At 44.4% G+C, this 26,540-nt stretch overlaps 1 protein-coding gene across 2 annotated transcripts in view; it reads right to left on the bottom strand.

Moving 5' to 3' along the window:
- epha4b (eph receptor A4b) overlaps window positions 1-26,540 on the bottom strand; it is a 523,058-nt gene that overhangs the window by 154,524 nt on the left and 341,994 nt on the right. For both annotated transcript variants that reach the window (XM_072474682.1, XM_072474681.1), the window contains exons 7-8: window positions 24,790-24,952; window positions 16,669-16,777 (exon numbers count right to left, since the gene is read on the bottom strand). In XM_072474682.1, coding sequence (XP_072330783.1) covers window positions 16,669-16,777; window positions 24,790-24,952 — 272 coding nt within the window. The remainder of the gene's footprint in view (window positions 1-16,668; window positions 16,778-24,789; window positions 24,953-26,540) is intronic.

Here is a 26,540-nt window from a genome sequence, read left to right as displayed (position 1 = left end):
GCATTATAATCATATTCTCACTTACACTGTTGGAGTAAGCGATATATTTGTATGGTGCGGCAGTCACATATCCAATCCTCTGAAATGGAAATGTTTTTATGATGGATCTTGTGATTACTTGGGCATCTGCTTAATGACCATCAGATCCACAAATGCAATTGATGCTGCCTTGTCACTGATGTCATATTCAGGGCCATAGTTCTGAATTAGCAGCTGTTGCTGCTGCGACTTGACTTTGAGGACTGTGAAGACCAAGTCTGAGTGAAAAAGTGACTGAGAAATGGATTTGAGTCCAATCCTGGCATCTTCCGCTCCTTTCTATGGTGAACTGCATCACCACAATAAAACTGCTTCAAAGGTTTCATCCTGGTAACTGTTTACGTGATGCCAGTCTGTGGGACTTGGGATTAGCACAGTTTTACAGCAGGAGTTGGGAGTACGTACCTATGATTCCACAGAATCCCTACAGTGCAGAAGGAGGCCGTTCGGCCCATCAAGTCTGCACTGACCCTCTGAAAGAGCAACCTCCCTCTGCCCTTTCCCTCACCCTATCCCCATAACCCCACCTAACCTGCACATTTTTGGAGTCTTAAGGAGTAATTTAGCATGGGCAATCCACCTAACCTGCACATCTTTGGACTGTGGGAGGAAACCCACGCACACTCGGGGAGAATGTCTGTGGGAGTTTGCACAGTCACCAAAGGCCAGAATTGAACCCGGGTCCCTGGCACGGTGAGGCAGCAGTGCTAACCACTGTGCCACCGTGCCGCCCTGTAATCCATATTGTTTGGAATGTTTGGAACATCTTTCAGTTTATCCAACTGGAACACTGTCCACAAAGTGAAAGAACAATAAAGCCAGCTACACAATTAGCACACAGACGTGTCTGTCAAAAGCTAAGTAGAAAATAGCTGTCATGAGCAAAAATCTGAGAGCACATCAAATTACATGTTGCTATGGCAGACATTTTATATAAGTCACTCGTGAGGTATTTGCCAGTTTCTCTGATTTTACATCATCCTTGAAACACTTTCTGAAAATGATTCGCTGTCAGACTCCTTAATATGTGGAGTGGTTTCACTGTGCTTGGCTCGTTACCATGATTAACCATAATCGCTTGATTTCAAATGCAGATATATTAACAGAAAGAATTACGCTGCCCACATTCTGTGTATTAAGTTTCACAAAATATAGCAGGTACAAACTCTGGGAGTACATTAACTCTGCAATGTGTCCTTGGTAGATCTGATGGTCATTAACTAAATCATACAATGAAATTGCATACTGCATTTCACTGCAAATAGTGATGGATACCTGGCATAATAATCCTCAGCCCATGTCTGTTGGTCCAATGCCAATTTTCACACAATCCTTGACAGTTGACTGACAACATAACGGTTGTGCACAGTGGACTGGCTTTGAGTGTGTAGCAGCTGAAGACTAGTTATACAATGACCAAACCTGGCAGGGAAAATAAAAGGTGACAATTATCCACAAGGGATAGAACATTAGACTAACAAGGATGGACCCTTTCACATTTTTTTAGATGTTGACAAGAACCCCAAGGGTTTTCATAATGATTCATTGATTACCTGCTTCATGCTATGCAAGTTCAGATTTACTTCATGGCCTGCGTTGATTGTACCTAACGAGCAATGGGTAGCTATATGTAGAATGAACATATCCAAATAGGTCAGGGGAGTAAAGAGGACAGCAGTGTGGAAACTAGTGTGAAGATTTGGGTAGTAAATGAAAGTTGGGTCAGATTGATAGTTGGTTTGGCACAGTGAGCTTAACAGCTGGCTTGTAATGCAGAACAAGGCAGCAGAGCGGGTTCAATTCCCGTACTGGCCTCCCCGAACAGGCGCCAGAATGTGGCGACCTAGGGGCTTTTCACAGTAACTTCATTGAAGCCTACTTGTGACAATAAGTGATTATTATTATTATTGACTTCTGTGGTTGAACGACCCTTGACACTCACCAATAATTGGCTGTGACCCATATATAATGAAATATAAAACTTGCATTGGTGGCGGTACAATGAAGGTTTACTAGATTGGTCCATGGGAGAGGGTTGGCCTAAGATTGAAGATTGAGTAAACCAAACCATACTCTCTGGAGTTCAGAAGAACAACAGGCGGTCTCATTGAAACCTACAAGATTCTGAAGGAGCTTTACAGGATAGACTCTGAGGAATTGTTTCTGCTGGAATCTAAAACATGGAGCACATGAGTCTCAAATAAGGGATTGATCATTTAGGAATGAGGCCATTCGGACCATTGAGTCTGCGCTGACCCTTTGAAAGAGCACCTTACCTAGGCCAAATCCCCACTCCAGCCCTGTATCCCCACCCAACATTTGGACACTAAGGGACAATTTAACATGGCCAATCCACCTAATCTGCACATCTTTGGACTGTGGGTGGAAACCAGACCACAGGAGGAAACTCACGCAGACACGGAGAGAAAGTGCAAATTCCACACAGACAGTCACCTGAGGTCGGAATCAAATCCATTCCCTGGTGCTGTGAAGCAGCAGTGCTAACCACTGCGCCACCACGTTGCCCTGAGGAGAAATTACTTCACGCAAAGGGTTGCGAATCTTTAGAATTCTCGACCCCCGGGGTTTGTGGATGCTCCATTGCTGAATATATTTTCGGCTGGGATAGACAGATTTATGTCTTTCAGGGAACCAAGGGATGGGGGAATGGGTGGAAAAATGGAATTGAAGCCTGAGATTAGCCACTATCGTATTGAATGGTGGAGCCGTAAGGGTTACTCCGCTGCTTATTTTTCTTGTGTTATTATGACATTCATTGTCCATACATAGCCAAGCTGAAATACGAGTTGGATATGGTCTGAGAGAAAGGCAGGAGTGAGAAAGGTTGTTAGGCCAGTAAAGCAGGAAGTAGACTGAGTGGAGTTAAGAAAGAATAAAGGTGCAGAAAGCACTGATATAAACAGTTTATAGGCCTACTCATAATCATCATAATATTGCACAAAGTATAATTCAGCAATACTATAATGCAGCTTTGACAAAGGGTCATCTGGACTCGAAACGTTAGCTCTTTTCTCTCCCTACAGATGCTGCCAGACCTGCTGAGATTTTCCAGCGTTTTCTCTTTGGTTTATAATTCAGCAAATTGGAGAAGCAGGTTAACAAGGGTACTGCAGTAATCTTGAACTTCCTGTAGACCAGGCAAACAAAATTGGCGTAAGTAGCTAGGCGGGAATTCACTGACTGTATTTAATACAGTTTTCTCCAGCAATATGTTGAGCTACAAATTAAGGAACAGGCTATTTTTGGTCTAACATTGTGTAAAGAGATAGGATTAATTGGAAAACTTATTTTTAAAAGATTCACAATAAGCCTGGCATTATTGGTCAGGAAAGGGCTCAAATCTTTTATTAAGGGACTGGTAACAGGGCAGTTGGAAAATCAAGGGCTTATGGCATTTGGAGTAATATATTAGCTTGAATTGAGGACTGGTTAATGAACAAAAAGCAGAGTTGGAATGAAATGAAAATCGCTTATTGTCACAAGTAGGCTTCAAATGAAGTTACTGTGAAAAGCCCGTAGTTGCCACATTCCGGCGCCTGTTTGGGGAGGCTGGCACGGGAATTGAACCGTGCTGCTGGCATGCCTTGGTCTGCTTTAAAAGCCAGCGATTTAGCCCAGTGGCTGGAATCAAATGTGATATTCAAGATGGGGTGCTTGGGCTTCAGCTGTAATGATCTATCTCAATGACTGAGATGAGGGGACTGAGTGCAATATATCCAAGTTTGCTGATGATATAAAGCTAAATGAGAATGTAAGGTATGGGGATAAGATATAGAACCTGTAAAGGGACAGAGATCGGTTAAGTGCAAGAAGGTGGAAGATGGGAGTATAATGTGGGAATGTAAAATGATCACTGAAATAGGATGGATGAAGAAGCAGAATATTTTTTAAAAGCGAGGAAATAATAAATTTTGGGGTCCTCACACATGAATCACAGGAAGTTAAGATAGAGGTACAGCAAGGATTATAATTAGGATAACAAAATATACTGCAAGGTGATGACAATAAGGTTATGAATCTTTCAGTATCTCTGAGGGAAAGGATTTCAATTGTTGAGAATATTCAAGATGGATGCTTTTTTTGCACATCAAGAGAATCGAGGGACATGGAGAATGGGTGGGAAAGTGGAGTTCAACCACGATTTCATGAATGGTGGGCCAGGCTTGAGGGGCTGAATGGCCTACTCCTGCTTGTATTTCTTATGTTCTCAACTATTTCAGAACTGCTTTTAAATCGTGGGAATGCAAATTCTGTAAAAGCCCTGCCTTCACAGGAAAGGAGGAGACGTGGAGATGAAAAGTAGGAAAAAAATACTTGGCTTCAGATTCCTCAATGTTTTATATAATTACAGTGATTTACAAGCTAGCATTGAAGTACTATTTATTGAAGTACCCGTCATCTATTTATCCCAAGTCCAATTATGAAAATAAAGCCGACTTTAGCACTAAATGCGATATTCTCATTAACAAAACTCCCAGGAGCAGAAAGTAGGATTAGTATGCTAGTCACAAGTTGCCTAAAGCACTTGTTTTATGAATGATGTCACTGAGGCAAAAACACTATTTGTGCAAACCGCTTGGGGTTTGCCAGAAATGACATACTGATGGAAACAGCAAGTTAATTTCAAACTCAAAATTAATTGGAATTGCACCTGATTGGGTTCATTTGTAAAGAATCACAATTGGACTGAGCCTTAACCGTGACGTGTAGTGTTTCGGCCGTACATTATTAAAGTGCAAAGGAACAAAATGTGAGGTTACATATCTGCATTATTAAATTCTGCTTATCCTGGCAGTAGATGGAGAAGCGGATGGCACCTGTGATTGGTGTTGATCAAAGTTTAGAAGAAGTTTAAAAAAGAATAAAAATTTAAGTGTCTGGAAGCTATGATGTGCAAGGGCAACATAAGCACTGAATATAATGGACGGAGTTTGGATTCTCAAACAACATTAAGGGCGCGATCTAAATGGAAACTGGAAAGTTTTCGATGCGTGGAACTTAGCGGCTGTTCACGCCCAAGGGATAGTCTGGTCACACTGGCGCCGCATGGAATTCCCGTGATGAGGGATGCAGTCAACCACAAAATCCCACTGGCGGCTGCTCCGCTGCAAAAACGGGTCGCTCGGTAAATCCCACCCTAAGTGCATTTCAGGCGGATTTGGCTGGGAGTTTCTCCTGACTCTGCCAGTGAATTCCCCACCGCTGTCTAACCACACTTAGGGTGCGATCTACCGGCAATGTTGTACCTCCGTTTGGGTGCTGTGGTTGGTAGATACCTGAAGAGGCCTTTTTTGACTCGGCATGCCTCACGAGATCTAATGGGATCTCGCGAGACATCGCAATCTAGCTCGCACCCATTGTGTTTGCGTGGACCTGGCTGGGGTCTCCCTGGGGAGGCTGATAGATGCTGGGAGCCAGTTAGATCCGGTTAGTTAGTTCTTAAAGCCACTTAGCCATGCGAGACTGGGTCCGGCCCATTGTGGGCGTGATCCAGATCGTGATGCCTTGTGAGATCTGGTTAGATCTTGCGAGGCGTTTGGCTGTTGGGAAGCCTGGGGGAGGCCACTCCCAGCATTTACTGTTTAGCTGCTTTCCAGATGTTCTGGAAACTTCCGTGGGAATGGCCAGCGAGACTTTGGGTATGGGTACATGTCGACTTTGTCAGGCCGTTCAGAGGACCAAAGTTCTTAATGCCTATTCTAAATGGAGGGACATTCACTGGATGTACTCCACGTCTTCCAGCATGACCATAGAGAAACGTCAGCAATCATTTTGAATTGATGGGATACCAGAGGCATGGTAGCACAGTGGTTAGCACTGCTGTCTCACTGTTCCAGAGACCCAGGTTCAATTTTGGCCTCGGGTGACTGTCTGTGTGGCATATGCACTTCATCCTCGTGTCTGCGTGGGTTTCCTCCAGGTGCTCAGATTTCCTCCCACAGTCCAAAGGTGTGCAGGTTAGGTGGATTGGCCATGCTAAATTGCCCCTTTGTGTCCAAAGGTCAGGTGGGGTTACAGGGATATGGTGGAGGCGTGGACTTAAGTAGAGTGCTCTTTCCAGGGGCCGGTGCAGACTCGATGGGCCGAATGTCCTCCTTCTGCACTGTAAATTCTTTGATTCCTGTTAGACAATGGGACCGCCTTCATCAGCGGCGAATTCCAGCTATTTGTGAATTTTAAACGTAACTGAACGGTGCCATACCTGCAACTGCCTGCTGAACGGGTGGTCCAAATGTTTAAAAATGGCATGAAGAAACAGACCGCTGTTTCTCTAGGCAATAAGTGGGCCTGGTTCCTTTTTGACAACAGGACAAAGTCATACACTACAACAGGAGTCGTGGCGGCAGAGATGCACATGGGCCATCGACTCCTGACCGGGCTCAGCCTATTGTTTCCCAACCTAGGCGGAAGGGTACAGTCAAGTGAGAAGCCCTGGAAATAAATTTAAATACTCGTAGGCCCGACAGGATCTTCAAGACAGGAGACAGTCTCTGTATCTAACTTTGGAGAACGATTACCTTGGATCCCAGGAGTTGTGGAAAAGACTGGCCCCGTTTAGTAGAAGGTCAAGACTAAAGCGAAGACCATAAGGAAACACGTTGACCATCTTAAGAGCAGGGAACCGTCCCCTGTTGAAATGACACCGGACAGTCCGACGCACTCAACGTTCTTTGAACTCATCTCCGGGCAAGGGGCTCGCCATGGGAAATCCGAGAGCGATTCCCCTCGAGGTCAGAGACTCAGGATCAAAAATGGAGACCTGGACAACTGAGACAAAGCTGGAGTTCAGCATTGAAGAGGAATCCCATCAGTGGCCCTTTGATGCTCTGCCAGGAAGCGATGATCCCCTATCTGCTTCGCTCCAAGCCGTGCGCCAAGAAGCAAAGGAAGCGTCATTGTCATGGGGTGGCGATGATGATCTGCATTGTGGGGGGAGCAATGTGGTAACCCTCTTGAGGACCACTAATCAATCGCCCCATGGGGCTCAAAGAGTACGGGTTCCAGTAGTAGTAGGTGGAGGCAACTGGGACTCGTTAGTGAGCGCTTTAAATGTGTCTCTCAGACCCCGACTGGGAGTTCTGATAGTCCTGGGCTGGGACATTTGTGTAGTGCGCCATGGCAGTGGCATTACCTTTTGAGTTAATATAAACCTGTTTCGTATTTTTCTTTGTGTCTTATGGATTACTACAGTAGGGAGCGTCATTGATGAAACATCTGAAAATGATTGAGCCTAAGACACTATCCTTTTCTAAAATTTCTTTTAAAATTTAGAGCACCCAATTAATTTTTTCCAATTAAGGGGCAATTTAGCGTGGCCAATCACCTAACCTGCACATCTTTGGGTTGTGGGGGCGAAACCCACACAAACACGGGGAGAATGTGCAAACTCCACACGGACAGTGACCCAGAGCCGGGATCGAACCTGGGACCTCGGCGCTGTGAGGCGGCAGTGCTGCCCTAAGAGACTATCCTGAGCACCTGAGGAACACTTGCAGTGATATATTGGAACTGAGAGAATTAGTCTCCAACAAAACTGTAGCCATCTTCCTTTGTGCTATGTATGACTCCAATCAATGGAGATTTGTGCCCTTGACTCTCATTGACTTCAGTTTTGTGTGGACCCCTTAATTCTACAGTTTTTCAAATACTACTTGATGTCAAAGTGCAGCCACTCTCACCTCACTTTTGGAATCCTGCTGTTTTTCATGTTTGTACCAAGGTTGAAATGAGGTCAAGAACTGAGTGACCCTGGCAGAACCCAAACTGAGCATAAGTGAACAAGTTCTGCTGAATAAGTACCATTTGATAGCACTGTTGATCATGCCCTCTATCACTTCGCGGACGATTGAGAGTGTTGTGTTATGCTGCTTCGGATAACACAGGCTGCTACTTGATGCAGTCTGAACTAAAGGATGCTCCAGACTCTGAAATGAGTTTTAGGCGTTTATTGAACTATTAACACAGTTCTCAAATGAGTTTGACTCTCTGCTAATCTAACTGCAGTAACTCAGTCTAACTGTACCAGCTTGCTCTAAGCCACGTGCTGGGGTGTGATGCTGCTGATCAACCCTGTCTAACTCTCTAGATGTCTGTCTGTGGAAAGAGGCAGTGTGTGAGTGCCTCATCCCTTTTATAGTGTTTATATCTTGCCCCCTTGTGGTGATGCCATCTCTGAGTGTTCTGACTGCCCATTGGTTGTGTCCTATTCTGAGTGTTCATTGGTTGCATGTTTGCATATCATGACAGACAGTAGACTCAACGGCCGGTAATTTATTGAATTGTAGTTGTCTTGATTTTTGTGGCCAAGTTTCCACACTATCGGGTAAATATCTGTGTTATGGCTGTACTGGAACAGCTTGGCTAGGGGCATGGTAAGCATTAGAGCACAAATCTTCAATGCTACAGCTGGGATACTGTCAAGGCCTTTGGTTTTTGCTGTAATCAATGCCTTTAGCCATGTCTTAACATCATGTGCAGCAAATTCGATTGGCTGAAGACCGATATCTGCGCTGCTGGAAACCTCCAAAGAATTACAGTCTGGTAAAATGTATCGAGTCATTGGGGAAAGAAAAGCGTTTCAATTTCTACAATGACTGATCAGGATTGTGTTAAATACTGGGAAAGATTCTCTGTGCTGGTGCCTATTCGACTGTCCCTCTCCATTCTTCTTTCCCTCTCCCTCATTTTTGAATATCACAGACAATCTGAGGGCAAGCGCACTATGGGAATGTTCATTTAATAGTTTTTTAGTTAACGGGTAAGAAGATTCTGATTGGTGTACTGTTTTGACCATTTTGATTGTGTGCTGTTTTCAACCCTTCAGGTATCAGTAGGGATATGTATTCTTGAGAGGTATAATGTAAGAGAGTGTTGTGGTTAGAGAAGGCTCATTCTCCAGCTTCCTGTTATCAGATAAAAAAGGTTTGCGAGTTGCAAAGCTCTCATGACCTATGTTATTCAAATCCTTTGATAGCTCATAGCATTGTAATACCATCCTGGTGATTGAGTTGCATATTGTAAATATTTTACGTTTATATGTTAAAAAGATGGCCAGGAGTTGCATGTCAAGTTTTCAATAATGTGGACCAGTAAATCGATTTGACTTGCGCTTGCAAACACGTAGAAGATGCAGCGTCTCACCTTCACTGGCAAATTTGAAAATCTCCTCCTCATAATATGTAATTTATAGTCATCAATGTCTTCCTATAGAGACTGATAACTACATGCATAACTGGCACCTATCCAAGGTGAATTATCAATAGCTTTTCTTGCTCCATACTTGATTCTGTGCATCTCCTGTGATGTTAATAATCTAAGACATTAAGATCACAGAAGTCGCCTTTTAGATCCATGTTGCTCCGGCTCCAGACTTTAACTGGAATTGGATTAATCAATAAAAGTGCCCCGTACCCGCCCCCCGCTGTGACAGTTTGTAATCAATTGTAGCATTAAGATTTGTTGTATTATTTTTTCCATTACTGAGGTGTTAAGCAATTTTTTGCGAGCGTGATAAAACATTATAAAACCTCAATCAATTGAATATTTAGTTTGTGCCGTTCACCTCAGCACAAAGAATGCTTTGTTTGTGACCTAAAGAATCACTGGTGCATCTTCTGAGACATCAAGACCTTTGATGTAGTAAATGGTAATGGAGATTGACCTCCAATAGTCTGATATTTATCACTCTGAATTTTAAAAAGTGAAACTCATTTCCAAAATACAGATTGTGCTCAAAGTGAGACATAACTGCAAGTGACAGTAATTATTCATGGACTGACAAAAGAAAGAAACCTTCATTTTTCTCCCCATAAACCAAATGGTGGAATTGCCCTTTGAAGACTAAATTCCAATGCAATTTTCAACACATACACATGACCAAGGATCTACAACAAAAACAGCTTCAACTAAATACTTAGAAGCACCATTGAGTGGGGCTGATTGCAAATTCAGACTGACAACAATCATGCACTTGGCTTCATTGAGAAGGTCAGACTGGGATATGAGGGTTGATTTAGAAATATGGAGACTGAGACAGTTTTCGCGGTTGGGGCATAGCAGGAAATAGCGGTTTGAGATTCATGCGGGGTGAGAAGAGATGTGTGTTTGTTCTCTGTGTTCTTAGTCAAAGTTAAATGTACAGAATGTAAAAAAAGCAAATGGCATTGATAGCTAAAGGAATAGAGTATAAAGGTAAGGAAGTGTTGCAACCATACAAGGCATTGGTGAGAAAATACCAGGACTATTGTGCACAGTTTTGTTCCCCTTATTTGAGGAAAGAAGTAGTTAAATTGGAGGCAGTTCAGAGGAGGTTCACCAGAAATGAGTGTCTGTCGTATGAAGAGAGATTGAACAGTTTAGGCCTATACTCTGTAGAGTTTGGAAGAATGAGGGGAGATCAAATTGAGGTATACAAGATGATGAAGGGGATGGACAAAGTAGGCATAGAGCAGATGCTTCCTCTTCTGGGGCATTCTAGAATGAGAGGTCATAGTCTCAGATAAGATGTAGCAAATTTAAAATAGAGTTGAGGAGAAACTACTTCTCCCAAAGGGTTGCGAACCCGTGAAATTCACTAGATGCTGGGACAGTGAGTAAATTTGAGGAGTTTGACTGATTTTTAATTGGTAATGGGCTGAAGGGTTTTGGAGAACGGACAGGATAGTGGAATTAAGGCCAGGATGAGATTAGCCATGATCAAATGGTGGAGCAGACTCGATGGGTCAAATTCTGATCCGATATCTTGTGAACTTATAAGAATCAAAGAACAATCATTGAATTATATAGGCAAATAAAAGCAAAATATTATGGTGCTAGAAATCTGAAATAAAATAGATTGCTTCTCCTCCACAGATGCCACCAGACCTGCTGAGTTTAACCAGAAATTTCTGTTTTCATATTGACTAGATAGGATTGATCTTCACCTTAACTGTCTGAGGTATAAGCATTGGTTGGAAGATGGTGGGCGGGAGGAGATGGAACAAGCCCTTAACATAATGTCCCTTATATATTAACAGAAGTGTAAAAGATGAACCCCCCTATCCACACAACAGGCATGATCTCCATTCTGGGATAGGGAATCTGACATTAGGACCAGTTTCAGGCTGCCATGGATGCTATGTTCCTGACACGACTTCCACAATTTTTAAACTGTCAGCTAATTAATGGCCAAGGATTGGGCTCGCTATCCAATCAGTAATGGTGGGTAAGGTGACACATCAACATCTCCATCTGCCAAAGTGAGAGCTGACATTTTGTGATGGAGAGAGAGAGAAAGGGTGCTTCAAAATGGATCAACTCTCTGATGAAAAGGTTGGGTTAAAAAATAAATAAATGAAAATGCCCTTCCTCCTCACATCAAACATCCCAGTCACCTACACAAACTCGTACGATGTACAAGCTGCAGGTGATGACAGCGTGCAGCTCTTGGTTTCCCCCACTCCCCTCAGCACAACACCGACCCGCGTGTCTTTTCCTTTTCAGATACTGAGGAACTGCAACTTGGCTGGGTAGTGGAAAAGCAAGAGAAGGAAGAGCAGGAAGACAGCACTGAATAAGAAAGACTGTTAAACGCTCTCACCCTCACAACTGCTAGCTCAGTCATGGACATTGTGTAAACTTTAGAGCAGGACTGAGAGGCAGAATCTGTATGTGGTGTGACACTGGGCACCAATGTACTGCAGACAGGGCAGGGCAGGTGCCAGTCTGTGAGAGGAGCAATACAATGGGGCAGAGTTCCTTCCATTGTGGAAGTGGTGGCAAACCCAAGGAGCACACTAATGTCCTCGATCAAGATGTTGGCTGGATGTCTATGGAGCAACGAATCCCACCGCCAGCGAATGGCGAGAAACATTCAGCCAAATAATGGCCAAGGGTTGGGCTCGCTATCCAATCAGGAACGATGGGTGAGCTCCTGAGGCTGAAGGACTGAGAAACACGTGGCTGGGAGGCCACAGAATCCCGCGTGTAGTGCCCGTAGCTTTCACTGTGCCATAAGCATGAAGCCATGCAGTGTCTGGGTACAGCAGTGAGGGCTCGATCACTCTGCTCTCCTACAAGCTCAAATTGCTGCCATCATAGCTGCGGATGCCAGTGTTCCAACTGACTTGCAAGGTGTCACAGCAGTTCAGCAATCTGTTCTATAACATATTCCTGGAATTGCAGAGGCGGTGTCACAGGGGAGCAGCAGGGGCAGGGGCAGGGCAAAATCATAAACCTGTCCTCTTTCAGGAGGGAAGCATTCATCCTCTTCCAGCTTTGCCACTCCACTCACAGCCTTGCTGCTGCTTGTCAGCCAGCTCACCCACGGTGTTGCTGCCCATGCTGAGCGGGTGTTGCCTGCTGTGCCGCATTCTAGGCTCAGTGCAGCTTGAGGGCAAGTCTATGCGCAACCTTCCGAACTGAAAGTCAGCAGTTTTTCACTGATCAAGCTGCAGTCAATGGGGTAGGAGCATGATATGAAAAAAAATGGAAATCGCTTATTGTCACAAGTAGGCTTCAAATAAAGTTACTGTGAAAAGCCCCTAGTCGCCATATTCCGGCGCCTGTTCAGGGAGGCTGGTACTGGAATTGAACCCGCGCTGCTGGCCTGGGTCTGCTTTACAAGTCAGCTGTTTAGCACACTGTGCTAAACCAGGACTTGCAATGGTACACAATAGCCATGGGCTGGACAAAGGTGATTAGTTGACGTCTGGATGCAGTATGGCGTGGCTTGATTCAGAAATTGGTTCGAAATGTTTTACTTAGTGGCAGCTTTTATTGCAGCATTTTGAGCCTGGGACATCCTGGGTGGGTATGGACTCCTTTGAGAGCCCTTCTAACCCCCTCCTGTTTCTAGCAGTCTGTCCTCCACACTGTTGCCTCTGCTCATTCTTTCTGTCATGCTGTTGTAGGCCATGGAAGATGCCTGAGAGCATGAGCAAACTGCTTATAGGCAGGACAAAGTCCTTCTGAACCTGACACCACCTCAGCAAATTTAAACAAATCTGGATACAGCAAAACATTCTATAATCTCAGAAAGAATCAGCAATCTTTCTGCAAGTGGATGCTGATCCTGTTAAAAGCACTGGTGAGGATCCTTCCTGCTTTTGAAAGCATATTCAGCTGTACATATTTAAGAGGTGGCATTAGATGAAGTATTGATGCCCAAATTGACAACGCTGGCATTAATTCAGCACTACACACTGATTAAAGTCAAGAACCTATTCTGTACACTTCTGGCCAACATTGCCCAGATGCCAGCATCTTCACAAAAAATGCGATCCAGCACAACCGGCACCGCGGATGCCACACTAGAGTCAAGTTGACATGCGTGGCTCTGAAAAACTGGGTAGATTTTATACATGCCATTTAAAGCTTCCTTCCACTGGCTGACATACATTAGTCACTTTGAGCCCTGACTTTATATCAGACAAAAAGATTCATATTTCCAGTCAGAATTGGAATTAGGTGAAGGATAATGTTTGAACACATTATATTATCCATTCCCCATCTGCTCTCTTCCCATCTTCCCAGATTCTTGCACCGACAAGCAAAAATGTCATACCCCACTTCTCCACTCAGGCAACGAGAGCTTTGAGGCAAATCTTCCCGCCCCCCCAAGGCAGGTTCTGAGGCGGGGGGGCGGGGGGGGTGGGGTGGGGGGGGATTCATTGTAGCTCAACCAACGCATTTCTCAACATCCTCAAATAAGTAACTGGAAAGGAACTGGCTGTTGAATATTTTAATTACTGTTTGATATGTTCAAAATACAGGTAGGCGATAGTGAAGGGGTTTGCTGTATCGCTGAAAATGGTTACAGAAACAACGCATTCTTACTCATTTTTCTCAAGGCATGAGATGTAAACTGTCAAATAAATGGACTTCTTTCTCACCAAATTATACAGCAGCAGAGCCTCAGGATGAAATAGAAATCACAGAGGCATTGCAGTGAAAACAGTCAGAATAGGAAATGAAATCACAGTCATATTGCTAGCTTTATTAATGTTCTCTGCATATACGTCCGGGAAGAACATCAATGAAGTTACTGGGGGGAATGGCCCTATGGAAAAATCCTAACCTTTCAAGAATTTTCCATTGGTATTCCTTTTAAATGCATAGAACAAGGGTGTATATATTTTGGAAATGGAAAATTTGCTGATTTGCATCAAATCTGACGAAGTGTTGGGTTAAGCTAAATTCTATCGCACATGCCTCATTCAGTATAGCCATGCAAGGTTTCCTGTCAATAAAGATAGGGCTGTCTGTTCCAAAGGCATTCGTTATTACCAAGTTTACTGATGGAACATGACTGCTGGATTTAATTTACATGCAAAATGAAAAAGAAAATGGCATCTGTAAAGTAACTGATTATCATAGGTATTAGACTTAAATAATGAGAAAGCTCCCACTCCTGTGAAGGTCAAATGTCAAATGCCTCGATGTCTCTGACACAGCAACGTTTCAGTTCAAATTCAGCAGCGTAGGTTTCCAGCTGAACTGCAAGGCGAATCAGCTTGCGGGTAAAGCAAAGCTATGGGAGCCTTTTACTGAACTGCACTTAACACAAATAAGAGTGAGAACCAATCTGACTACAGCAAGAAACAATTTTGGAGGAAACATCACCATGGGCAGAACTTTACACTCCCCTCAAGGCAGTTCAGAAGTTGGGAGTTGGGGCGGAGGGGATTAACCAGATGCAATTTCACGATTGGGCGTGCTGGGCCTTGTGCGGGAAACCCATCTATTCACCTGGGTTAAAGTCCTTTCGTGGCCATTATCTTATTCTGCCGTGCATTAATTGTTACGCTGACGGAATCTGTTACGGGGAAGGTGAAAATGGACATTTCCACCTTTCCCCATCTTGGGAAGGAAGTGGGGAGAGGGGGTGGAATGCCTCAATCTGATCACCCCCTAAGATTTGGGGCACCCTCACCCCTGGGATGTAGCAGTTCCAGGTGCCCCTCCAGGGCCTACCCCCCTCCCCTTCCCCCCTCATCCTCCCAAGGCTGCGATTACCCCCCTCTTGACCACTCTCCCCGCCGCCCGGAGTGTCCCCTACCCTACAGCCGCTGGGACATTTCTCCAAGGTCCCGGGATTTAGTCCCAGGTACAGCACTGAAATACCACTTCAGGCCACTGCAGTGCGTGCCTGGCAGGGTTGAAGAACTGTTGGCCAATCTGATTGGCTGACAGCTCTTAGGGCTGACGAATATGATATAAAATAGTTACTTTAGAGATATTAGTTACTGTAATGTAGAGATAGGCCAGTCTCATTCTGGTGAGTTCACAGACAAAGGATTTCAGACCGCATGGCAAAGCAGGAAGAGGTGTGTCCACCATAGGAGGAGAAATGGATGCTGGGTAATAGGGGCCAGAGGAAGGGATTGGAAGTGAGCCAATCAGAATGTCTGACTAGGTCAGGAGGGGTATAGGCTGACCTATGGGAATCGTGTATGTGAAACTTGATACCATTTGAATTGATTTGCAGAGATCCCTTTGTCTCTTTGTTCATTCGCTTTCCGGGATGTAGGAGACTAGATGTGTCCTATGCTTCTGTGAAATGAAACAAGTTTGCAAGCTAAATAAAATAACTAATGCTGTACCTGCAAATCCATCTCGACTTTTATTGAGGCCAGACTGACGGGTAAAGAAACTTGGGATTCTACAGGGCGGGATCTCCTTCCAAGAGTGGATGGCAGTCCTGTCCACTGCCAATCGATGCTCAATTGGGCGTTAAATGGAAGTCGGAGTGCAAGAGTCAGGGTCAGAGTCATGTTGGGCAGCGACTCGGGATGATGAGCACCATTCACTAGCTATCCTCAAAGGTCGACCCCATGAAAACATGCCAAGTATGGCATCGAATCACAAACTATCAAAAATAAAAAAGCTGCTGAGTTGCTGCATTGCAAGAAAAATAAATTCCATATAAAAGGCCTTTTAGGTTGCTGACGCAGTGCCTCAGCAGACAAAGATTGAATCATGGAGGTGACTACATATTCAAAAGGAATTTATCCACTATATCAGGCAATTTAAATTCTCAAAGTGATTTAATGGATGGAATTTAATGATCGAGTGGGTTATACATGATCTGTGGAAAGAATGTACCTGATTGTCAAATCACCATTTCATTTTCCATGCTTTTTCACATCTTTCATGACTGGATATCTTCCCTGTCCCACCAAAAACATGCATGAACGTCTACCGATTTGGTTCTGTGTTGGCACTGGGAACTACTGTTCTTTAGAGGTTAGAAACTTTAATGTGAACATCCTTCAATTCAGAGCCAGTTGTACAACCTCATTCACTATTCTGAACTATTGAGCTAAAATTGTCTCCATTTTGTCTTGCTCTCCTTTTTTCCCCTTACTAATCTAAACTGTGATGGACTCCCACTCATTTAATTGCTTGAGGTAAAGCTTGATTTAGCTGTTTCTTGATACGCAAACTAATATGTGTATAGTTTCAATCCACAATCTATCCACCCCAGCAATAATAGTACTGAGCTGAGTGTGTGAGTGCAGTTTGACAGGTTATTCCATCAGGGCGACATTACTGCCTGTTAAATCTATATTTCAGAAGCACTGGACAGAGGAACATACAACAGAGCAGCAAGAAATTAATTTTGTTTACCTTCCACTGACGACAAAGCAGGTAACAAGAAAGATCAAGAGGACAATCCCTCCAGCAACAGATACTGCCATGATGGTGGGCTGGTTTGGATCGCCAATAGCTAGCATGTCTAAAAAAAAGGAAGAAAAACAGTTGTTGGATTGTACCTTGTGTTCTCTGAAATGGAAGATACAGACGCAACATAAATGCTATCAGGCTGCAGACCAATGTTGTTCTCCCAACTCTTTATTGGTGTGTTGGCACAGTGCTCTGATCAAGTTAGGGTAGTGCATTGCAATTGAGTATTTGTTGTGTACAAAGTGCAAAAGACAACCTGAATTGTTCTAAATGTTCCAATAGTGCAAGAAAAACTCTAAATATTTCACTGATGATGGCATCTCTAGGACTTTCCTAATTAATTTATCTCTCTTTCTCGCTCCCTCTTGAAGTACTCACAACTCTCTCGTCTAACTCTGTGGGCATGGCCTGCAAGCTCTGGCATGCTGATCTACTGCTTGACATCCAAGCATGCACGTTGTTCATCAAGGACCTCTGAGTAGTAAATGGGACTGGGCAACTTCTTTGAGATCTCTGAAGATGGTCCTTATTGTGATGATCTCTATGTGTGCAGTACACAAGGGGTTAATGTGTCATCAGTAGCATCACATGATCACTAGAGGGCCGGACCAACAGAGGTATAAAAGGCAGCTACATTGAGGCTCTCTCTCTCTCTCTTGGGTGCACTGTGATCAAAGCAACAGCAGGCTAGTTTAGATGGCCAGTGGAGTTACGTATAGTTACCATAGTTAGATCTTGTTAACCTTATCACTAGTATCAAAGTTAAAGTAAAGAACTCATGTAAATATTGTTGTAGTTACTCAATAAACCTTTTGTTACTGCTGGAAGAGTTCAAATCTTCTTCATCGGGATTCAGAATACCTCATCACTAACCAAGGATTGAGTAGCACAGGTTATCTACCACACAGGTAACAAAACATGGTACCAGGAGTGGGGTTTTAACAGAACTAGTTAGATTAGGTCAGACAAAAAGAGAAAAAAAAGAGAAGACTGGACAGTCTGTGGAAGACTTCGCAGCAAATGGATCCTCGACGACTAACTATGGGACTCATTGAACCTCTAGGGCAGCTGGAAACAACCGGTACTTTAAGTTATGACTGGAAAAGGTTTTCAGTCATATAGACACTGACATTAAGTTTCTACAAAGATGCAAGAAAGCAGACAAGATCCTGAAAGGGCTACAGATCACAAACCCACTCAAGTCGACCTACAACACAGACTACGCTGAGAGACTCTGCCGTCGCACCTCTCTCACACTCCTCAACCACCTCATACGCCAGCTCTACAGCAGACGACGCAACCTGGAAACCACATCATGGAAACCAAGATAGAGGCCATATTTTCAACTTGCGCACAGGACGCAGCAGACCAGCTGCGGAACACCGCCAAACAGATGAGACAACGATACTATGCCACCTTTATGCACACCAAGAACAGGAAGCTTGAGAAACTCACCATCACCACCAGCAGCAACCAAGCCTCCCCTGGTACCACAGTAGAAAATACAGGGAAATCTATTGTCAACTTGTCGGACTACACCCTTCAACCAGACGTAATCGAAGTCTTCAGCAGTGGGCTCAACTTCGGCACCACCACCAAAATGGACCCCATCAGTCTCGCGGCAGACACGGAGGAATTCATCAGGCGAATGAGGCTCCGGGAATTCTTCCACAGACCCCAAGAGGCCGACAGCGAACCCAAGGAGACTACCACTGAACCGGAACAGCAGACCGAGAGATCTGCGGTGCGGCAACCGAAGAGGAAAGAGTCGAATTGGACCCCTCCGGAAGGCCGTTGCCCTAGACTCGACATGTATGCTCAAGCAGTCAGGAGTCACATCAATGCCAGATTCATCAGTGGCATTCACAAGACAGCCCCGAACGTCACCCAAGCACAACGTAACGCCATCCACGCTCTCAAGACCAACCGCAACATCGTCATCAAACCAGCAGACAAAGGAGGGGCCAACGGCATACTGAACAGAACGGACTACTGCAAAGAAGTATACCGACAACTCAACAACCAGGAACACTACAGATAGGTACCCGCAGATCTGACCAAGGAACACATCCGCCAACTCAACAGATTGATCAAGACCTTGGATCCAGACCTGCAGAGCACCCTACGTGCTCTCATCCCATGTACTCCCTGCATTGGAGATCTCTACTGCCTCCCGAAAATACACAAGGCCAACATACCAGGCCGTCCTATCGTTTCAGGCAATGGGACCCTGTGTGAGAACCTCTCTGGCTACATCGAGGGCATCTTGAAACCCATCGTACAAGGTACGCCCAACTTCTGTCGCGACACAACGGACTTCCCACAGAAACTCAGCACCCATGGACCAGTTGAACCAGGAACATTCCTCGTCACAATGGCCGTCTCGGCACTCTACGCCAGCATCCCCCATGACGACGGCATTGCTGCAACAGCCTCAGTACTCAACACCGACAACTGCCAATCTCCAGACGCAATTCTGCAACTCATCCGCTTCATTCTGGATCACAACGTCTTCACCTTCGACAACAAATTCTTCATCCAGATGCACGGAACAGCCATGGGGACCAAATTCGCACCTCAATATGCCAACATCTTCATGCACAAGTTTGAACAAGACCTCCTCACCGCACAGGACCTTCAACCGACATTATACACCACATACATCATTGACATTTATTTCCTTTGGACTCACGGCGAAGAATCACTGAAACGACTACGTGATGACATCAATAAGTTCCATCCCACCATCAGACTCACCATGGACTACTCTCCAAAATCAGTTGCATTCTTGGACACACTCCATCAAGGACGGTCACCTCAGCACTTCGCTTTACTGCAAGCCCACGGATAACCTCACGATGCTCCACGTCTCCAGCCTCCACCCTAAACACAAAAAAGAAGCCATCCCCTATGGACAAGCCCTCTGTATACACAGGATATGCTCAGACAAGGAGGAGCGTAACAGACATCTACAGACGCTGAAAGATGCCCTTGTATGAACAGGATATGGCGCTTGACTCATCGATCAACAGTTCCAACGCGCCACAGCAAAAAAACGCACCGACCTCCTCAGAAGACAAACACGGGACACAACCAACAGAATACCCTTCGTCGTCCAGTCATCTCGGAGCGGAGAAACTACGACATCTTCTTCACAGCCTTCAACACGTCATTGATGAAGATGAATATCTTGCTAAGGTCATCCCCACACCCCCACTACCCAGCCTTCAGAACAGCGACCACGACACCACACAACACTGCCATGTTAATCTCTGCAAGACGTGCCAGATAATCGACATGGATACCATCATTACACGTGAGAACACCATCCACCAGGTACGGGGTACATACTCGTGCGACTCGGCCAACGTTGTCTACCTCATACGCTGCAGGAAAGGATGTCCCGAAACGTGGTACATTGGCGAGACCATGCGACAACGCATGAACGGGTATCGCGCGACAATCACCAGGCAGGAATGCTCCCTTCCAGTCGGGGAACACATCAGCAGTCAAGGGCATTCAGCCTCTGATCTCTGGGTAAGCGTTCTCCAAGGCGGCCTTCAGGGCGCGCGACAATGCAGAATCGCGGAGCAGAAACTTACAGCCAAGTTCCGCACACATGAGTGCGGCCTCAGCCGGGACCTGGGATTCATGTCACATTACATTCATCCCCCACCATCTGGCCTGGGCTTGCGAAAGCCTACCAACTGTCCTGGCTTGAGACAATTCACACCTCTTTAACCTGGGGTTACCCCTATCTCTGGATCTGTAAAGACTTAATTACCTGCAAATGCTCGCATTCTAAGCATTGTCTTGCATCTTTGAATTTGTCTATATATATGTTTCTGGAACATACTTCTTCATTCACCTGAGGAAGGAGCAGTGCTCCGAAAGCTAGTGTTTGAAACAAACATGTTGGACTTTAACCTGGTGTTGTAAGACTTCTTACTGTGCTCACCTCAGTCCAACGCCGGCATCTCTGCATCATGAAAATATTTGAACAGATGTTCCAAATATTTATTGCAGCTAATGGTTTAAGCACGGTGTCTAACGCAACGAAAATAGCACTACTACTCTCAATAGGAGGGCATGAAGCTAGAGAAATCTATAATTGCTTTAATTACTTAGAAGGTGAAGACGACACCAAAATAGAAGTAATACTCAAAGAAATTTGATGAACACTGTAAGAGCCAGTCTGGTGAGATGCTGGAAAGATTTAACAATTGTCATAAATGCCACAGAAACGGAGGGCCCATCACTGATTTTATTACAAATCTCAGGTTAATACCACAAGGCTGTAATTATGCTGATTTCAGAGACACTGTGATAATGAATCAATTAATTTCTGGACTATCTGATAAAAATTTGAGGGAAGAACTATCACAAAATAAGCATCTAACTCTAGAAACTGCTTTACAAAAATGCCTTGCTTATGAACAAAAACAAAATCAATACTGTGAGTCTTTACAAACACAGAATCAGTGTCTGGAAAACAAAATCGGTAAAAACGGCACAGAACTTACCACGAGGCAGAGGCAGGATTTCACTCGATGCAACAGCTCTTTTTGATTGGCAGCTATCTTGAGAAATGAGCCGCACATGCGCACTTCCCTAAAAGACGCAACCCGACAAAACAGTGTTCTGCTCATGCGCGAGAAGCCGCGAGCTGCGAAAAGAGCGCAGTACAGGAAACTCGGAGTGCAATCGAGTCCTGCACATGACGTCATGAGCGTCATGACGTCAGAGGACCAGGACCATGCCCACTTAAAAGGGAAATGCATGAAAATGAACAAAAAGAAATGTAAAGCTGCAAAACCCAATTTTCTTACCTCAAAAGACAGAACAATGCCCAAACCTACACCAGCAGTTGAAAATAACTTTCTCAACACCCTGAAACAAGCAGTCTGCACCACCCAAAGTGAAGAGCACAATGAAAAATCTGAAACCAAAGAAGATGATTTGTTCATTGAACACGAAGAGAACGATAACAACTCCGAAACAAAAAGGGATGATTTGTCTTTCGAACAATACACACAATACTGCTCAGACATGGCTGAGGTATTCGGATATGCTGATCACAGCATCAGCAACAAGGCTGAAAAGCTCAACACTACTCTTCTCATGGTAGATGAATCCAATACCATGGTGCCACATGAGTTCCGCACACATGAGTGCGGCCTCAACCGGGACCTGGGATTCATGTCGCATTACATTCATCCCCCACCAACTGGCCTGCGAAATCCTACCAACTGTCCTGGCTTGACACAATTCACACCTCTTTAACCTGGGGTTACCCCATCTCTGGATCTGTAAAGATTTAATCACCTGCTAATGCTCGTATTCCAAGCATTGTCTGGCATCTTTAAATCTGTCTATATGTATGTTTCTGGAACATACCTCTTCATTCACCTGAGGAAGGAGCAGTGCTCCGAAAGCTAGTGACATCGAAACAAACCTGTTGGACTTTAACCTGGTGTTGTAAGACTTCTTACTGTGCTCACCCCAGTCCAACGCTGGCATTTCCACATCATGGTGCCATGGCAGATCGTCGGTACATTGGATGACAGCAATACCCAAGACGAAGACGACACCACACAGAGAGCACAGAACGACTCAGTTGAGAGAGCACAGATCGACTCTACAGCGAGAACACTGCATGACTCTACAAAGAGAGCGATGACAGACTCCACAGAGAGAGCGATGACAGACTCCACATAGAGAGCGATGACAGACTCCACAGAGAGAGCGATGAAGGACTGCACAGAGAGAGTGATGAAGGACTCCACAGAAAGAGCGATGCAGGACTCCACAGAGCGAGCGATGAAAAACTCCACAAAAAGAGCAACACAGGCCTCCACAAAGAGAGCGACGCAAGCCTCCACAAAGAGAGTGACGCAAGCCTCCACAGACAGCTCGGTGACAAACTCAAAAATGGAAGCAAGCAAACACTCCATAGTGAACGCCATGTATGAAGAAGATTATGAAAGTCTATCAGGCTTATTTAACCAACAAGAAGACACTGAATGTCTACCCACTGTATGTGAGACAAGTGATGAAGAAATCACATTTCCCATACAGGATGTGCAGGATCACAGCGAGACTGACAGATCTCAGCCCGTCTGCACAGAAGCACTCAATAATCAGAGGACGGCTCCTCATGAGTCCAGAGAGACCATGTCAAATGAAATTGTGAAGGTTTTGACTCCAAAGAAGGAGCACCAAGAGTCCAGAGAGACCATGAAAATAGAAATCCTGAAGATTTTGACTCCAGAAGAGGAGCACCAAGATACCAAAGGTGATTCAAATGAGCCAGTAATAACTCCAGGAGAGGAGCACAAAGAGATCACAGATGATTCAAGTGAACCAGAAATAACTCCAGAAGATGAGTACCAAGGAAGCAAAGCAGAGGAATCAAATCCACCACAAACGACTGATGTCACCAACATCAATGCAACATCAGCTCATTCTCACAATTCTCAAGAAGAAACGCTCAATGTAACAGATACCACAAAGGACACTGACACCAATAACTGTGACAATGACTCACATCATCCAAACGGAACACTCATTGAGTGCAACAGCAACAACGAAATAACATGCAGCGCAACAAGAGCAACAACAACAACACGAAGAGCTGCAGAAACAAGAACAATGACAGCAACATCAAAAACTCCAAGCACAACAACAGAAATTACAAGAACAACAAACACAACAAGAAGCATAACAAAAACAGAAACAACGAGTATGACGAAAACAACAACAAGAACGACAACGAAAACGACCAAGGCAGAAACGACAACAATGAAACAACGACCTGTACAACATGGTACAACTCTGCACATGAATAACAATGCCACAGCACACTGCAAAACAATGGTAAGAGTACAAACATGCCATGGCATGGCAACAAATCTCACAAATTCACATTTGCTCCACAGCAAACAAGCAAACCAGCTTTCAAGAAAGATGACATGCAGAATCAAAGAAGATGGTCCTTGTTATGCTATTTCTTCCCTCCAAATAATTTGTTCCTCGGAAGGAAAATCACATATAGACTTGGATATAATTTTCTCAAGTAGATTTCCATTGGGCCAAGCATGTTCAGTAACGGTTTCTTCTTTGGCATTTCAGGATTTTTAAGTCTATTTAGTGATTCAATGAGCTCTCTATAGAGTACAGAAAAATGCACACGGGCAAATATACACAGATGTATTAATATTTTGCAAAGTCAATAGATCACTTTGTGAAAGTTTTTTTTACAATGGTAGCCTGTGATTAGTCCTATAGCAATCAAATTGAAGGTGGTTTTCCCCCAAAAGAACTGGTTAGTGAAAGCTTTAAAAATGACTTTGGATTTATTGAATACTCATGAACCTCTTTCTTTTTAATAGCTCTGTTATCTTGTAGTCCTGTTATAAAAAAACACTCAGCCTTGTGAATGCTGTTTTCACTGCCCAAACAGGCAATAGTTCCCTCTAGCTGAAAATAAAAAGGCAATAATCCACTTCAGTGAATAATCATTATCCCTTTAGTATCACCAGTCATGCAGTGTCTCAGAACGAACACTTCAATGTGGTTTCTACTCTCGTAATTTTGACTCGCAAGATGCCTATTCAAGGACAGTGAGTTTCAGACACTTTCCCTCTTAGGGTTGTTAGAAAGATGTTTTTACGACTGATTATAATTGTGCATTACTGACCTTTACACTCATTAAAGAGCAGTATTCCTGGTGACAAGTCTCAAAAGGCCAGTCATATTAAACAGTTTAAAGTGATGTAAAATGCTACTGCAGTGTATTGCAGCTGTGAAGTCCTTCTCAGTGCACTTAAAACCAGGGGTATGTATCCATACCATATACAATATTGTTATTTTAACCTCTGGCCATCAAACTACTACCAATTATTGCTGCTGCCCAAAAATATGTTTGTTTGGGTCTTTGAGTAACCTTTTAAAGTAGACTGCCACTGACCGCACAGAGTGTCAGGGCTAACCTGATTCATGTGCTATAATCTTCACAGTTCTCCATTCATGAGGTTTACTCCGAGCAGATATTTCCATCCTTACCTTCTTGACTGGTCTCCAACTCAATTTCACCACCATAGGTCCCGTGTCCTCCGCTGGTGTGGGCTCTGACCCGAAACACGTATGTTGTGCCTGGTTTTAATCCGTCAACTGTCATGCTATTGGATTTGGTTTTTAAAACCGTGTAGTTTTGGTCCTTTTGATTCTGTTGCAATAAACACATAAAGTACAATTATAACTATTTTGTAATGACTGGACTCATTCTGCATGAAGTGCTTATTTATTGACAATCCTGGTATGGGGAGACCCATTGTAGACATCAGAGAAAACAATCCCAGATGACTACCCCTCTATCATAAGGTCAGATATGGGGATGTTCGCTGATGATTGCACATTGTTCAACACCATTCATGACTCCTCAGATACTGAAGCATCAATGTCCATATACAGCAAGACTTGGACAACATTCTGGGGGTCACCGTTGACTAAAAGCTGAACTGCACCAACCCTTTAATTACTGCGTCTATAGGAGCAGGTCAGAGGCTTGGAATTCTGTGCAGTGTAACTCACCCCCTGACTCCCCAAAGCCTGTCCACTATCTACAAGGCACAAGTCAGGGGTGTGCTGCAATACTCTACATTTGTTTGGATGAGTGCATGCATCTCCAACAATGCTTAAGAACTCAACAACATCTAAAACAAAGCAGCCCGCTTGACTGGTATCCCATCCACCACCTTCAACATTCACGCCCTCTACCACTGATGCACAGTGTGCAGCATCTAAAAGATGCACTGCAGCAACTTCCCATTCGACAGCACCTTCCAGAGCCATGACCTCTGCCACTTAAAACGATAAGGGCAGCAGGTGAATGGGAACACCACTCCTCCAAATTTCCCTCCAAGTCACACATCATCCCGACTTGGAACTTTGCCATCTTTCCTTTGCTGTTGCTGGGTTAAAATCCTGGAAATACCTCCCTCACAACACTTGTGGGTGTACCTACATTTCATGGACTGTAGCAATTCAAAAAGGTGGCTCACCACTATCTTCTTCGGGTTAATTAGGGATGGGCATTAATTTTGGCCTTGCCAGTGACACTCATCCCATGAATGAATTAAAAAATATATATATAACAGGGGCAGATTAACCACATTACGGTTGAATTTTTGGTTTGGGGGCAGAAACAAGAGCCCGGTTTGTTATGGGGACAGAAATATGCCCTACGCCCAGGGGAAAACTGATGCAAGTTAAGATTTGTGCTTAGGTGAGCTGTTAATTTGCATGTAGACAGGTTCTCTGTTCAATTAAGTGCAGGAGGTGGGGTCTCAAACCTGAATAGTCAACAGAGCTCTTCCAGCTTTAGAAATGTATTCGGCTGCAGCAAAAATTAAGTAACTGAAAGGGCATTTCAACAAGGCATCTCTTCAAGGGGCCACCATTCTCTGGGGAGGGGGGCTGGGGGGTGGGTGAATGCGGTTAGAGATTATCAACAATGTGCCATTCCTGATTGCAGAACCGCAAGTATGCATCCAACTTCCAGACTCTTGCTGTTTCCCATTTCCCACACAATTACCATAAAAATATAAAGTTCAAGGGGGTTCTCTATCAGGGAAGCTCTTCAATCATGTAAGCTGCTGTCACCTGACGTGGGTTGAGGTCGGCACAATGGCACAGTGGTTAGCACTGGTGTCCACAGTGGTTAGCACTGGTGCCTCACAGCGCCAGGGACCCAGGTTCGATTCCGACCTCAGGTGACTGCCTGTGTGGAGTTTGCCCCCCCTCTGTGCAGGTTA

The sequence above is a fragment of the Scyliorhinus torazame genome, chromosome 14 (genome assembly GCF_047496885.1).
Source record: "Scyliorhinus torazame isolate Kashiwa2021f chromosome 14, sScyTor2.1, whole genome shotgun sequence".
NCBI lineage: Eukaryota > Metazoa > Chordata > Chondrichthyes > Carcharhiniformes > Scyliorhinidae > Scyliorhinus > Scyliorhinus torazame.
The sequence above is the reverse complement of the archived record's forward strand: the minus strand, read 5'-3'. Positions and strand labels throughout refer to the sequence as shown.